The following is a 15687-nucleotide window of genomic DNA, read 5'->3' on the forward strand; positions in this document are numbered from 1 at the left end:
AAGCGAAAGAAAGCGTCCTCGTGAGACAAGATTTGTTCCAGCGAGGAGCGTCTTGGGAGACTGAACCTCGACAAATATATTAAGACTTCGGTCTGTCAGCTTGTGTTCTTTTGAGCCCGAAAATCTGGATCTGAAGATAGTGTTGTGAATTCATTACTGGCTTCCCAAAAAAAGGCCACAAGTTTGTTTAAAGATAGAGCAACGCCATGTGTCCGCTGAACCGGTTTACTTCTGTTTACACTCAGAGTGGAATTAGGCACAAGTTTACCGTAAACAGTTTGTAAGTATAAGTGGAAAGCAACGTGGCGATACTGAAGCGGTATCTCGACCCCAAAAGTAATAAAAAAAGTTACTCACTTGTCGGTGTTATTCTGGGAAAAGAATAAAGAAATGAGGCAACGAGAGATTGCCGTTGGAGTGCGACAACTTTCAAATTGTAGTTAATAAAGTCAAAACACGCCGCGGGTGTGTGTCCGTGTGTGTTACACTGTTATTATATTAGCAGTACTCAAAACCTCTCATTCAAGTCCTACTGAATGTAAACATCCTTTTTAAAGACGCGCAGGTGTGCGCCGGTAGCCTGATGATATTTGCACCAATCATCTGGGAAACATGAATTCTGAAAAGACGACCTACGCTGTATCAGATTTACTGCATTAACTTGGTTTTTTGTTTGTTTGTTTTTAAGTAACAAGAAGAACACTATTTTTCCTTAATAGTGTAGTTATACAGTCACATGTGGAACTCATGGAAACTCATTTGCCTCTACTTTTTTTTTTTTTTTTTTTTTTTACTTAAAATAAAGGCAAAGGGTCTTGGCCATAATTCAATGTATTTTAAAGAAGAAGAAAAAACGTTTGAGATGTAGACAAAAAAGGCCAATAGAATTCAAACTCAATTTAAAACAAATAAAATTATAGGTAGGTACAAAAAAATAACAATAACTAAAGATTTTAAGGACAAAAAAGAAAATATGAATCAAAAAATATATCTATCCCAACCCCACCCTCCCCCCAATGCTACATAGAGGGTTTCGAACCCTCTCGTTGATCAATCAAGGAAGAAGACTTCACAATACCAGGCACGTGAACGGGCTCAGCACCCTAACCTCGGCCCTAAATCAACATCATTCCTTATTCACCTACTCTGCTTCACCAGCTTAAAGGAAGCCAGATGAGAATTACACTTAGACACTGACCTGGGGTCAGTTTTGTATTTCCCTCCCCTACACACACACACGTCATGAACCATAAGTGTTGGGCAGGCTGATCTCTAATCAGTTATAAAGGAAATTAAGGGGAAAAAAAGAGAAGAAGAAGAAAATCACATATTGTGAAGCTGAATGGCCTGGGTGGCTGGGGACAGACACTCAGGGCACACAGCATCTGGACCCTGGCATATCTGGGTGGCACAATTTAGACAGAAGAGGTTATGGCCGCAAGGAACCAAGGCGGCGATCGCCTGGTTATTCATACACTGGACGCACAAATCCTGTCCCCTCCCTGTTGATCCGAGCCCCAGTCGATAGGCGAGCGAGGATTCGGGAGGGGAGGAAGAGGAGGCGGTGCTTTCACTTGAGGAGGAGAAGGCTGAGCTGTAAGAGGGGAACCTGTGAGCGTCGAGAGCCCCGGCCGAGCCAAACGGTCCCCGGTGAACACGCTGGGCCTGAGGATGCTCCAGGGCATCGGTCCCAGAGAAGGTTGGCGAGAGCCGGGGTGTCCCAGGCTGGCTTGTCTGGAGACATCATAGGTGTTGAAGATTAGATAAATGGACACCATCAAAAAGTTTATGTTAAAATTGAGCTATGCAGGCAAATAAGTTAGTGAGAAACAACATATTAACTTAGCTTACCAAGTTTTATATCCACCATCATTTTTTAAGGGATTTCTAATGTTATAACAAAATCCTTATAAATGCACATCTGTGATAAATCACAGTTCTGAGCCTGCAATTTGCATATCAAACTCCCCCTGCACGCTGCTGACCATAAAAAGACTAAAATAAAACTGCACAGGAGGCCATAAAACTGCAGCTGTTAAATTTCTCTTACCTGAGACTGAAGAGCATCAAAGGCCTGGAGGGGCTGGTGGTCCACAAAGGGGCTCCAGATGTGTGGCTGTGCAGTAGGGTGTGACGAATGGGCAGTGGAAATGGTTAATGGGTCAAATCCTGAGGAGGAGCCTCCACCTCCCAGCCCAACCAGCTCCTCAGACCCCACGGGAAGAAGGCCCTCGCCAAACCAGAAACTTGCACTGCCGCCATTGCTGTTGTTGTTAGCGTTGGCATTAAACGGGCCGGTCGGGCTGACGTCTGCCAGTCGGTTGACGTTCCCGCTGCTATAAAAAGAATCGGCTGAGCTGGTGCCGCTGCCCAGGGAGCTGGAGCTGTCGTTGCGGTAGTTGGAAGACATCCTGGCGCCATTGTTGATATTGCTATTGACTCGCTGAGTACCGCTGATGTTTAGTGGCAGCAAGCCACCGCCGCCTGGTGATGATGCAACTGCCTGAAGCCATCCGGCCTCTCCCAAAACAGCCGATGTCTCGAAGCTGACATCTGTCCCGTTGAACTGAAAGTCATTGTTGTCTACACCTGGAGCCTCGATGCCCCCACAGGTTCCGGTGCGGAGGGCGATATGGGCCTCTATCTCCTCCCTCGCCCGGTCCACGTTTTCCGGCATGCCCGTAACCTCGAACACTGGCTCTTTGTCCCGGCTCGGCGTCACAATGTAGGTGTGGGTCTGCTGCTGAATGCGTTTTATGGTTGCTCCTGAAAGATATGACCAGACCAGCTCTTTCACTCAAAACATGAGAGACACATGTTGAATACAAAGACTCAATCAACGTTCTGCTCACTTTGCAACATGACCGTCGGTTATAGTTTGAAGTGGATATAATATGTTCATTTTCACATTTTCAAGAGTCTGAATATGACGTGGGCGGGGCTTAGGTCCTCATAGTCAGAGCAGTGAGATTGCTGTATTGGGGATATACCCCTCCCCCCTTTGACGTCACACAGATACAAGAGTAGAAAAAAAGTGCTTGAACAAAAGTGTCACCTAACCTTAACCTCATGATCAGAAACTTTGTCCATGTTTAATATGAGCAGCCACCAATGTAAAGCAAACAAATGGCACATGGACACTTAATTTTTAGTAGCTGGTGGTACAAATCTCATAAATCAAATAATAGTCCATCAAAATCTCAGACTGCATCACTAACAGCTCTGTGTACTTGTTTGTCTTTTAACAACAACTGCAGCTTGACAATCTGACAAAATAGGCCAAGCTGAGTCACACAGAAACTGCAGTCACAGCTAAATACTCAAGATTTTAATCACAACGACAGTAGGGCTGGGCTATATCATACCGTTCATGATGATACCGGTGTAATTTTGGGCAACGATAGGAAAATGAAATATCACGATAGAATATGGTAAAACGCGCATGTGCAGTGCCTTTGTTTACATACACACATGGCAGAAAAAGCAGAATGAGAAGAGCGAAAGTGGATCGTTAAATGAAACGGATGAACCAGAATTGGTTTGTAAAAATGCTGCAACTTCAGTGGTGTGGAACTGGTTTAGCTTTCGTCCGTCAGATACACAACAAAGCACTATTTTTGGTAGCGCATGCTAGCGGGCCGTCGTTATTACCGTGTTGTTTGGAAAATACGGCACACTTAAAATCAATCATTTGATTTTCCTGAAAATCGACAGTGCCCCTTATAATCCCATGTGCCTTATGTATGAATTCTGGTTGTGTTTACTGACCTCGAAACGATTTTATGTGGTACACCGCACTCGAAAATCTGTCGAATGTTTTAGTACGACTTTGCTAAGCTACGAACCCGCACCGCTTGATGGATTGTCGGAGCATTACGGCTATCGTAAACAGGAGTCTCGCGGAGTGATACGTACTGCGCTTCAACATAATATTACCGTATTGTGTGTGTATAACCTCTTTTTAAGTTTCGTGGATATTATACATGGTTATACTGAGAATATGTCGGCCAATTTCCACTGGAAATGCCTTTTGGTTAAACTGTCAGCAAGGAATTTGCACTGTTAAGTTTTTATATAACTTTAATGCACATAAAAAAAAACAGCTGCTTGTTTAAGTGAAAATACATTGATGGGTTTTTTTGCACAAATAAAGTTGTGGAGTTGTAAAGTATTTTGTCTAGTGTCAATTATATCGTCAGTTACATCGTTATCGCAAATTTTCAAATGTATATCGTGATAAATATTTCTGGTCATATCGCCCTGCTCTAAACGACAGTATTGTGCATTTACGGCAGTTACACTTGTTTCTTGGTTGTTGTTGTTTTTATAGATTTTTTTTTTTTGGACAGGACAGGAGAGAAGCTTGGAGAAAGACATAACTCAAAAGCGGGCCTCAGCATTAACCTTATAGCATATGCATCACCGTTGCTCAACCCAGTGAGTCAAACCAGCGCCCCACACTCAGATCTATTTAATCATTGTGTGTGTTGCTTTGAAAATGGAAACAGCACAGCTGTGCAGTAATTACAGTGCTCAACTACAGGCTGGCCTACTGACTCATCTGGCTGAAATCCACACCACCTGACCAAAACACTGAATTCAGATCCAGTGTGGAAACCTTATCAAATGTCAATACTGTGTTTTTAACCGAGAACAATATCCTAGAGTGCATTTTGATGCTTGTAAATACTCCACAGCACACCTCTCGACTCTGTGTTTGTGTGACGCAGTGTTTCATCCTAAATTTTCAACTCCAGTGACTTTTTTTGACACGTCACCACTTCCTCTACAGGTATTATCGCAAGTTTGGTTGGTTTAACAAACAAAAAAACAGCCCATGCTATTTGACACACAGCTGGTAATGTCAACAGGGCAAAGAGTTAAAGACAGTGAGCAAATCATAATCAGCCTCAGGGCTTTTTCCACACACAGGTGCTAATGTGTACAAAGACTAGCTGAGAGCGACAGGGAATCTTCTGGACTTGAGCTGATGGATATCAAGATGCAGAGGCTTTTAGAAATACAGGATATCCATTAGACAACACAGAAACAGAAAGCCGTTAGATGTGGGGCCTGATAGCAGAGCTACACAACTGAACAGTCCCATAGTGCCTATATCATCCAAAAAACACTTTTAGTCTGCATCTACTAACATGAAATTTGTTTTTCTGACTCTTTTTGTCCTAAATTGTATGTTTCACACCTTTCCTGCCATCTATGCTAAAACAACATATAATTAAGCTAAAGGGCAATTCTGATTTTTGTTTTAGAGACTTTCTTTAAAACTATGACTTTCAGCAGTTACATACATGCAAACAATACAAATTAAATACCCACCTTTAGGACCCACAACCAACCCAACAACACGATATGGTACCCGCACCTGTACAGTTAAAACGATAAAGGTTAGCTACACACACTTTAAAATACAAAACACAACAGAGAGCCTTATTTATACAATAATTTTGCCTAGATACTGACACTAATAACACAGAGTCATCCTAACGGTTGTTCTCAACCCCTGAATGACTTCTTTTTTTTTTTTTTCATTTAAAGTCAAGCTTGCTGACCTGAATGGTAGTCCGTCCAGGTAAAGCCGGAGTCCCGAGGCTGGCTCCTGCAGTAAGAGGGCCGGTCCTGTTCCGAGAGGCTCTGATAAGGGAAAAGTGCTCAGCCGCAGACATGATCTCCCTTTTAGCCATGGCCACATCTTCTTTACGCCCCGTCACAACAAAGACTGGCTGTTCCCCCCTCACTGGTGTCTTAATGTAGGTGTTGGTCTTGGCTCGAAGTGCCTTGATCTTACAGCCTGTCACATGGGCAAGTTAAAAAACACATAAGGGAACCACATTAACCTTCACAGATTCAACATTGAACTCTTGAAACTCTGCATCTCCTAATAAACTAATGAACTAATAAAAGATCATGACACAAGCACTACAGCACAGGTCTCCAGTCATTAATGCCACATAAAAGTTGCATAGCTTATAAATTTAATATTCCATTCAGCAGTGGTTGAGAGTCCAGCATCATTACCAGAGCCATTTCCTGTTGTTGTCAACACCGCAGTCTGTGCACCATCCCCCAACTTACTCTCAAACATAATCACACTGCCCCACTAACCGAGTCCAGCCATCTATGTAAAGTTTAGATAAAACAAAGACCACATATAAGGGTCTAAGAACAGCGAGGGGATGTTTAGCTGAAATCATATCGGTTATGTCACGGAGCTAACTATAACCTGCAGCTGATGTGGCAAAAGAATGGTGCCCTCTCCTCCGAGACAAAGCCCAGGCTGGTTTAGCTCAGCGAAACACGGCTACGGGGAGGCTCACTGACAGCATACCCGTGATATAGGCGAGCTACTGCACCGAGGCCACAGAGTGGGTTCCGGAGACCAATAAAACTTTAGCTGTAAACTTTTTTCAGGGTGTTGGGCGAGGGTGTTATTGTTGACCCAGTTTGAAGGGGGAGGAATGCTAAGCTAGTAGCTGACTATGCCACTTTTCTTCGCGACGATTTTTTTTAAAGCTATAACTTAGTTTTATCTCGTTGCTTTTCTGTTCCACGCCTTTAATTAATTAGAAGATAAACTCGCGATTCTTCAAGTTTCTTTATTTTGTCCCTTAATTCGGTCCTGCCTAACTCTCCCCACAAAGTTTAGTCTAAACTCCGTTAGCACCTTAACGTTAGCTCCACAAGCAGTCAAAAAGAAAGCGACTCACCCTGCCTGCCAACGATCTCCGCGACGTGCTCCGAGCTCGGTACGGCCACACACTCGGTCGTGTTTACGCTCTTACGCCGGTTCAACAGTGATGTCTCGGCCTCTCCGTAATCCGGCTCCCCGAACCCGCCGGACGGTAGCATCGTCATGCTGTTAGCCGGCGGGAGAGCGCCGCCGACCGCAGGATCGTCCCGCTCGTCTCCGTTGTATAGCAACACAGTCTCGATGTGCTCCATCCCGGAGCTAGCCGGCCCAGAAAGGAGGTGTTGGTTGCGGTGGTGGGCCTGCGTTAGCAACGAGGAATCGGTTGCAACTAATGGCTCGTCCTCAGCCGCTGCCGTTTTGTTAATTTCGTCTCCCGAGGGCGGACGAGGCAGTGGCAAGGGCTTCAAGTCGAGGACCGTACCGAGGAGGCTGAAATGGGAGAGCGGGAGGTGGTGAAAGGGGAGGCTCTCGTCAGCTAGTTCGGGCGTCTGGCTATGAGCGCCGTGCTGCTCGTCAAGGCCCATACCGGCGAAAGCGTGCAGGAGCGGCGGTGGGACCTCGGACTCTCCCTCATCGGCCTCCAGCAAAGACGTACTACTCGGCATGATGCAAGCCTTTTATTGATATTGCCGGTAATCGTTATGAATAATGAATGAAATTTGTTTGATTACAAAAAATAAAAATAAAAAAGCGACCAGCGCCTGTTCGTTGAAATGTGTGGCTTTGTTTTGTCTTTACGGCGCTCCTCTTCTCTTCTTTATTGAGGCGCATTTACAGCTGGCTTTCGATTATTTGGCGCACTACTGCCCCAAGTGGTATGGAGTGAGCGTCGACCCAATCATTTCAACGTTCAGAAAAGGCGGCGGGGGGGCGTGAAAGTGAAAGACGCAAAGCTGTTCCACAGTTGAATATTTTAATGATGTTCCAGTGTGTCTGATGAAAAAGTCATTCCTTTCTCCACACCTACTTTCTCCCACTTTCGTTTAATTAAACTCTAGTCTTTCCTCTTAACCTTTGACTGTTTTTGATACCTTTCATTCGACACCTGCTTCATAATGCATTTGCTTTATTTCCTGCTTAACCATAACCCAACCATAAAATCCATCTAACTGATTTCTGTGGCTTGTTTTGCTTTCACTGCATACACACTGCATGTTCATGTGAAGCTTGTTTTCAGGGTGAGATGCAATTTCACAACTATCAGGAAGATGCACTCAACGTACATTATGAGGGGCGTTGTGTCATGGGAATATTAAAATGATACAACATCTGTGGGTGTTGGCATGGTCTACACCCCAAAAGTATTAAATGAGTACATGAATATTAGATGTGAGAGAAAGACATTGTGGTGTTTTCAGTGTGCGTTTTGTTGGCATAAAGATTGAGAGATAAATATAAATGCTTATAGGGATGGGATGTAAATGTATAATGAAGGCATGGAGAGTTTTTATTTGCAAGGCAAGAGGATCGATGTAAGTCTGGCTCCTTGCCATCTATAACATCTCTAAGTGGAAAAGTGCAAGGGTTTGAAGACAGCTGTCCTGAACATTTAAAAGGTAAGCCTGCTATGAATAGAATGATATAGTTTTGTTTTTGTTTTTCATTCTTACAATTCACAACAGAAATGCTAATATGTACTCAAGAGCAATATTTCTTTTTCATGATTTTAGGGGTTACTTTGCAATGTTCAACTCCAGCAAAAATGTTTTAAAAACAATTTTTTCTATATATTTGTTTTAAACACACAGGGAAAATAGATCATTATCTGGCACGATAACCTTTAAAATCAAGTCTACTACATATTGTGAATGAAAACTATCCACTAATATTTAAGTCAGTCATTCATTTTACACCATACAGAAAGGACCCAAAGTAGAGCTCAAAGTAGTTTGGAAAAGTGGTCTAAACCCATAATGCAACTGAGAAAATGAGCCAAAATGTTTTTCTAGTAATAAATGAAATCAAAATTTTCCTTTCAACAACCAAATATACTTCTTCACACATTCATCCACATACAGGTAAATTTTAAAGATTATTTCACCCCCTTACTCCTTATATATTGTGTCATTATATAAAAATAAATGAATATAAAACTTAAGGCACAGTGTAATAACAAAAAAGACAAAAGGAAATAAACAAACAAGACAAATCAAACAAACAAAAAAACATGTTTTGTTGCCAGAGTGTGACGCTGTCATAGGGGTTAAATATCCCAAATTGTTACGAAACATTTAATGTGTCTAATGAAATTTGGTTATAAGTAACATAAATGTAACCACCATGCTATACCGATAGGGCTTAAGCAGCATTTCTACTCCATTCAAACTGCCTTCACTTTCATTTTAACCGGCGGCCACGTTGGAGCCCTGGATTCAGGTACTAAAAGGGAAGCTACGCTTTGCTCACACTTACGTGGTTGTGGCCCACGTGATGTTACAATGGCTCCTCCTTTTATGTTTTTCCACCAGTGAGAGCAAGCAAAGGCGGGCTTTTACGGATGAAGGCCAATGAGATGTGTCGTTAGTAATACGCGTCTTAGCATTAGTTGCATCCGGGTGAGGACTGGGGTGAGTAGGTAATTCTAAGTAAAACATAATCTAAAATCGTAAATATTTGGATTTATTTTAACGCCTGTTACTACTTATATCCTAATAAAACAACAACACAGCAACCATTGAAACATATTACAAATCCCGAGCTTCTTTCTTTCTCTAAAATATAAAGACCAGCTAGCTCGCTAGTTAGCTTTAAGCTAGCAGCTAGCCGCTTATATCAGTGTCCGGGTTTTCCTTGTCGGTATTTTCGCCACCTTCGGTGACGGTTTTAGTTTTAAATCTGTTGTTTTTACAGTTTTTTTCTTAGAAGCTGTCGGCTCTCAGTCTTCAGGATGCACGGATCGCTTCGGGTGTTGCTTCAGGTGCTCTGGGCCCAGCTGCTTTGTGGGTGGGTGCTCGGCTCCGAGCTAACTTTTGAGCTGCCAGACAACGCTAAACAGTGTTTCTACGAAGACATCATCATGGGCACCAAATGCACCCTGGAGTTCCAGGTGCGTGTCTGTTCTTTCGATCCCTCCCATCCATGCGAATCATCCTTGTCGTTTTTCCCCCCAAATTAAATCGAGTATAGATTGTCCCCTTGAAATCTGTATCAGGCGTCAAAGATGAAAACCCAGGGACATGAACAGCTTCATGTGCATGTCTGATAAACATTAGAAATGTAAACCAACTCAGTTACTGTACTTCTACCTGAAAGATCTTCAGGTAAATATTTAAATTTAATAAGAGGTGTCCAGGTAGCAGCAGGCCTAGTTATAAGTAATAAATACTATTAAATGATCTTGTTCATTATCTGTGACATGTGCCTTAAACATTTCACTAGAACTACACACACACACACACATGCAGGGTGTATAACAAACACAAGAAGTGGCTGATATTGAAAGATTCTACCAATGGCTGGTTAAAGCTTGACAGGGTAGACGGCATAGAAACACTACTCATGGTAGCAAAAGATCCTTAGAGGTCGAGGTCTATCATACAGGCTGTGCAAAGATACCCCAGAGATAATCCAGCACATAACAGCAGAGTGCAAGATGCTAGCAGGCAGGGCATACATTGAACACCATAACCAAGTGTGTGGCATCGTATACAGGAACATCTTTGACGAGTATGGTCTGGAAATCCGGAGGTCAAAATGGGATACACCCCAAAGGTGATTGAGAGTAACCCAAGCTAACATCCATTTAGACCTCCAGATGCAGACAAACAAACTGGTGATGGTTAACCAATCAAATATAATGTCCACATGGTGGACCATCAGAGGAAGAAGGCCACGGTGATGGATGTAGCTATACCAAGTGAATCAAGAAGAAGGAATACAAGAAGCTTGAGAAATACCAAGGGCTGACGAGCCCACAGGTCGAGTGGGGAATTATTGTACAAGTATGCATTAGGATCATAGTGTTGTGTTATTTTTAAAGTGCAATAATCACATACTGGTGCCTCAAGTGTATTTGCCAAAAAAGAGAAAAAGTGCAATAAATGAAGATTAATCTGGGTGATTGTTTTTATTTTTAATTGTGTGCATAATTAGCCTGTAATAACAATCTGATGATATATAACTTTTCACTGTCCACTTTCTGCTGTAACAAAACAAATTTCCCACGTGTGGGACTAATAAAGGTTGTCTTATCTTATGTTGGGGCAGTTGTTTTAAACTCTGTTTCTACACTGTGTTCAGATTAATTTGCACTGACACTGAAAACATGTGTAGGACTCAGACATGAAATTGATAAAGAATCTGACCTGTAAGCAAAAACGCTATCCATATATATTTTTAAAAACACTTTGTCAGTATCCATCCTACCCCTCCTTGGCTTTGTTACTCATTCCTTCTGTGCTTTCGATTCCCAGGTGGTGACCGGTGGTCATTACGATGTGGACTGCCGCTTGGAGGACCCAGATGGCACAACACTCTATAAGGAGATGAAGAAGCAATATGACAGCTTTACCTTCACAGCAGCCAAGAACGGCACCTACAAATTCTGCTTCAGCAATGAGTTCTCCACCTTCACCCATAAGACAGTTTACTTTGACTTCCAGGTTGGCGATGACCCTCCACTTTTCCCCAACGAGAACAGAGTCACTGCTCTTACTCAGGTAAACTGTGAGGATGCACACATAAACCTGTTAACTGCCTGTTTCTCTCACTGATGTTTCCTTCATTGTATTTGTTAGGGCGAAATAACCTAAACGGTTACCCTGTCTTCATCCTGGTTGCACAAATGAACCAACACAGTTTCTTTAAATTAAAAGCAAATAAATCCTGGTGATAAATAACCCCCAAAAAGCAGAGCAGCCACCTTGCAGAGTTTGTTTATTTTATTCAGATAGAAAGGGTCACCAGACAAGCTTTATCTGTAAATGAAATCTCAGTACTGTGGCTACTCTCACAAGATAATATCAACTAAAAGAAGGCTGAAATTTGGTGATGTAGCAAGACGGTGATCCTAACCAGTGATCTACCAAAGAACGATTTTAAACAAACAAAAAAAAAGACATTTGGAGAGACCCAGACAAACCCAGAAAATGACCGTTTGAACTTTGTGCAATTACTTCAGGGAAGCTGATTACATCCTAAAAATATGGCTGAGCTGGAGTCATTCTTTTTAGAATAATGGGGGGAAAATTCCTGCTAAATGTTGCAGATGTTAGTCCCCTCCTTCTGGAAATGTCTGACCTTATCACCTTTTTGTGTTTCATTAGATTAAGTAAATGATGGTTGTCATTTATCAGGCACAAAACTAAAGGCAGAAAAAGACAGCAAGATGTGGGATGTTCAAATACTGAAATATATGTCTGTTCAGACAGACTAGAAAAAGCACAAAATATCATCTGCCTACTGTAATATTAGCTAAGGAAATATAATTAAAAAGCACTGCCAAAACCACTGTTGCCAAAAGAATACCAATGATATAAATACAAGAACCACCCCTCCCTTAAGTGACAGACTCATATTTGTCAGCCCTGCAGATTTAATGTTCCTGGTGGATGAATTTAGTAAATATTTTCAGCCATCTTCCAAAAATCTAAAATCAGTTTTGTTTTCCAATCTTCACCATTTACAGATGGAGTCAGCCTGCGTGTCCATCCATGAGGCTCTGAAGTCGGTGATCGACTATCAGACACACTTTCGCCTCCGTGAGGCCCAGGGACGCAGTCGCGCCGAGGACCTCAATACCCGCGTCGCTTTCTGGTCCATCGGAGAAGCCATTATCCTTCTGGTGGTCAGCATCAGCCAGGTGGTCTTGCTGCGAAGCTTCTTCTCTGACAAGAAGACCACGACAACGCGTGTGGGCTCATAACAGCCTCTGAGATCTGACTCATCACTTCCTTTGTCTGTTCTTGAGCTTGTGTGCATGGAGTGCATAGGAACAGCCGCGCTGATCTGTAATTGAATCATATCAAGCGGCCAGGTCCTACAATCTGATGCGGCCTCTTAAATCAGTACAGCTGTTCTTACAACTTTATGCAAATTAGTCTTGAGGAGAAAAAATAGTTGTGGGTTAAAAGTGTTTTTGAGGATTAAAAAAAAACAGGAGGAAGACTTGATTGTGTTGCTTGTAACTATCTGTATTTGAAGCAGTTCAAGCACCGGCCATATAGCTAAAGAAAAACTTTAAGTCATTTGAATATTTGAAATGATTTCTAAATGTGTTCTTATTTTAAATGTGTCCTTTTCTAACCCCTGTCTTCATGATCTGTTCCAATTTTCATCCCAAACTGCTCTGAAATAAGCACCCAAGTGGATACTGGGACTAAATGTAGTCATATTATAAGGATACTGCAGATATTTGTCTTTATCTGCACTAGCTCTCAAAAGCCACACTCTCAGTGCGAAGGTTGGATTTGTTTATGAAAAATCTGTTGCATTTTTTTCCTGTGTTACTAAAACTCACTTTATTAAGTGAGAAATGGTAGATGTTGTGTTTTTTGTTTTGATCGGCTTTGCCATTTTAGATAGTAGTTAGAAAGGAGTTTGCTGTGCTCTGCAGAGAGTAAGCAGTCCTTTAATCCAATATTAGTTTGACACCCTTTGTTCATAAGGTGGTTGTTGGGTTGAAGGATTGAATTAAAGTGCAGAAGGTATACCACGAGTGACTGCAAACCTAATTCCTTAAAGAAAATCTCTATAAATTAAAAGTACGTTTTTGCTTTGTTTCCATTTGCTCTCTTTTACATTGGGGGAAATATTGATCGGTTTAAGTGTGCAACATAAATTCTAACATATGGGATGTAGGTTTTTTTTGTTGTTGTTGTTTTTTATTATTACATCTGTGTGACTCTGTGGCAGACAAAAAAGAAATGACTCATTCTTGTATTTAAAACCGCATCGTTTTGTCTGTTAAGTGGCAATCCCAGCTGTTAGAGGTGCACCAGTTCCTTAAGTCACTGTCTTTCTTTGAGCCGACGCTGTCCATTTGGTTTTGTACAACAATATTGTAACATTTGTGTGGTCGGAAGAATTGTTGCTTGAATAGAAGATAATTCAAGTGAATACGAGTTATAATTTGATGTTTCAAAACTCTCATCTCACCCTTTTTTGACATTTATTTAGCAGTGCAGAAAGAAATCTTAAACATGCATGTTTATTTTTAGGGGTTTCACTACAAATTTCGGTGAGCAGTTTTTTTGTACTAGTGTAGGTCACATGCAATGGTTTATGGGCTTAGTTCACCTGGGTGGTTTTGACTTTCAGGCAGGAATCACGTGGATCTTTATTTGTGGTTTACAAACATCTTACTGTAAATGTATCTCTTTCACATAGACATTGGCTAAAGCACAAGTATAAAGAAGCTGTTTTAACCTACATAATTTTACTATACACAGCTATATGAAAAGAGATGAGAACAGATCGAAAGCTAAAAGATTGTGGTTATATGTTAAACCTTTTCAGTCAGGGATGGGAAAAGAAAAAAAAATTCAGTGTACAAATATTATCCCACTGAAAGAAGCCAAAAAAGCTTGTTTCATTTTATTGTCCAGGTTTATAGAAGTGTCCTACTTGGGATAGAAGTGATTAAAAACAAAAACTTCAAGAACAATCAATTTGATCTGTTATTCTCTCTCCAGAGGTCGCCATGTTTTATGTGGTGCAATTTTGGCATTTCCATTTGCACAGGTTTAGCTCCGAGGCATTGTGGGAAGTTGTTAAGTTATTGTGGGATGGATGAATAAACTTTTTGTTTAAATGTTAAATTCTGCACTTATTTAGTCACCATTAATTAATAAACTGTACATTGAGGTGTTGGGTTTCTAGATAACACAATCTGCTCATGCTTCTTTTATCCTGAGGGGGGTGATATTGTCAAGGCCATCACAATTTTCTAAAGCATGTTCATGGTTTCCTTTAGGTCAGGGGTGTCAAGACTCCGTTTATTTCCTTTGTCACATGCAGTCTTATTCTTTATTTAATTATTTTTCTCATTTTAAAAAACAAATTTACACACAGCTCGATCTTTAGGAAGTGTGTAGAATGTTGTGTAGAAAAACTCATAAACCTGCATTTTATTCACAGTAGAATGTGGAAAAGCTCTAGATGAGGCCCCGTGGTAGACTCAGGACACGCTGGAGAGATGATGTCTCTTGGCTGGTCTGAGAGCGCCCCGGTGTTCACTCGGATGAGCTGGAGTAAGTGGCTGGGGAGGGGAGGTCTTGGCATCTCTGCCGAAACTGCTGTCCGCATGGCCCAGACCTGGCTAAGCAATAGAAGATGGATGGATGGATCCTGCACATAGCATATTTCAGTAAGACGAGACTAAATCATATAATTCCGCTATTACAACAGCGTGGCATCATAGTAGAAAAGTCCAGGTGCTGAACTGCCAAGCATGCAATCCAGACCTTTTTCCAACTGAAAACATTTTGCAGCTAAATGAATAAATATGAAAAAGCAGACCCACCCAGAACTGTTGAGCATCTAGAATCAGACATGAATGGGACTTTTACAGATGTCATCTCCCAGAAGTCCAACACCTGGTCTCATAAGTTCACAGATATTTACAGATTGTCAAAGAAGAGTGGATGCTGTGCAGGGGTAAACACAGCTTGAACACTTGATATGTTTTCTGGGTTCTGTTATTAGGGCCCGAGCACTGACAGTGCGAAGGCCCTATTGTAATTGCTCTGTTTATTATTATTATTATTATTTCGGCAAATGAATTGGCCTTTTGAGGGCCTAAACATACTCGAAAACTCATGAAATTTTGCACACGCGTCAGGTCTGGTGAAAATTTACGTATTTTAATGTTCTCAGACATGGCCAGGGAAAATTAGCTCAGTAGCGCCACCTAGAAAAATGAAAAACGCGAGCCCCCGGTATGGGTATGATCTACATGTTTGAAAGTCGGTACACCTATATAACTTTCAGAGTCGAACAAAAAAGTCTATTATGGCAATGTCCTAAACCCAACAGGAAGT

At 41.6% G+C, this 15687-nt stretch overlaps 2 protein-coding genes across 3 annotated transcripts; one reads left to right on the top strand and one right to left on the bottom strand.

Annotated features, from left to right (window-relative positions):
• Positions 1-1086: 1086 nt before the first annotated feature.
• On the bottom strand, positions 1087-7441 carry LOC146621375 (RNA-binding protein MEX3B-like). The gene is made up of 5 exons (XM_085368383.1): positions 6726-7441; positions 5571-5809; positions 5338-5383; positions 2051-2766; positions 1087-1734 (listed from the first exon to the last, which is right to left on the bottom strand). Exons 1-5 carry the CDS (start codon positions 7312-7314, stop codon positions 1324-1326), a joined length of 2001 nt encoding a protein of 666 aa, XP_085224509.1. The 5' UTR covers positions 7315-7441; the 3' UTR covers positions 1087-1323.
• Positions 7442-9216: 1775 nt separating this feature from the next.
• tmed7 (transmembrane p24 trafficking protein 7) lies at positions 9217-14481 on the top strand. 2 transcript variants are annotated; one of them, XM_085368384.1, is made up of 4 exons: positions 9217-9284; positions 9560-9755; positions 11122-11367; positions 12336-14481. In XM_085368384.1, exons 1-4 carry the CDS (start codon positions 9217-9219, stop codon positions 12570-12572), a joined length of 747 nt encoding a protein of 248 aa, XP_085224510.1. In that variant the 3' UTR covers positions 12573-14481. The 2 variants fall into 2 exon arrangements, with proteins under 2 accessions (XP_085224510.1, XP_085224511.1); XM_085368385.1 differs by having other exon boundaries at positions 9244-9276.
• Positions 14482-15687: the final 1206 nt, after the last annotated feature.

Source organism: Diplotaxodon limnothrissa, linkage group LG12, assembly GCF_057381915.1.
Source record: "Diplotaxodon limnothrissa isolate DT_005_m linkage group LG12, D_limnothrissa_male_GT1.1, whole genome shotgun sequence".
Lineage (NCBI taxonomy): Eukaryota > Metazoa > Chordata > Actinopteri > Cichliformes > Cichlidae > Diplotaxodon > Diplotaxodon limnothrissa.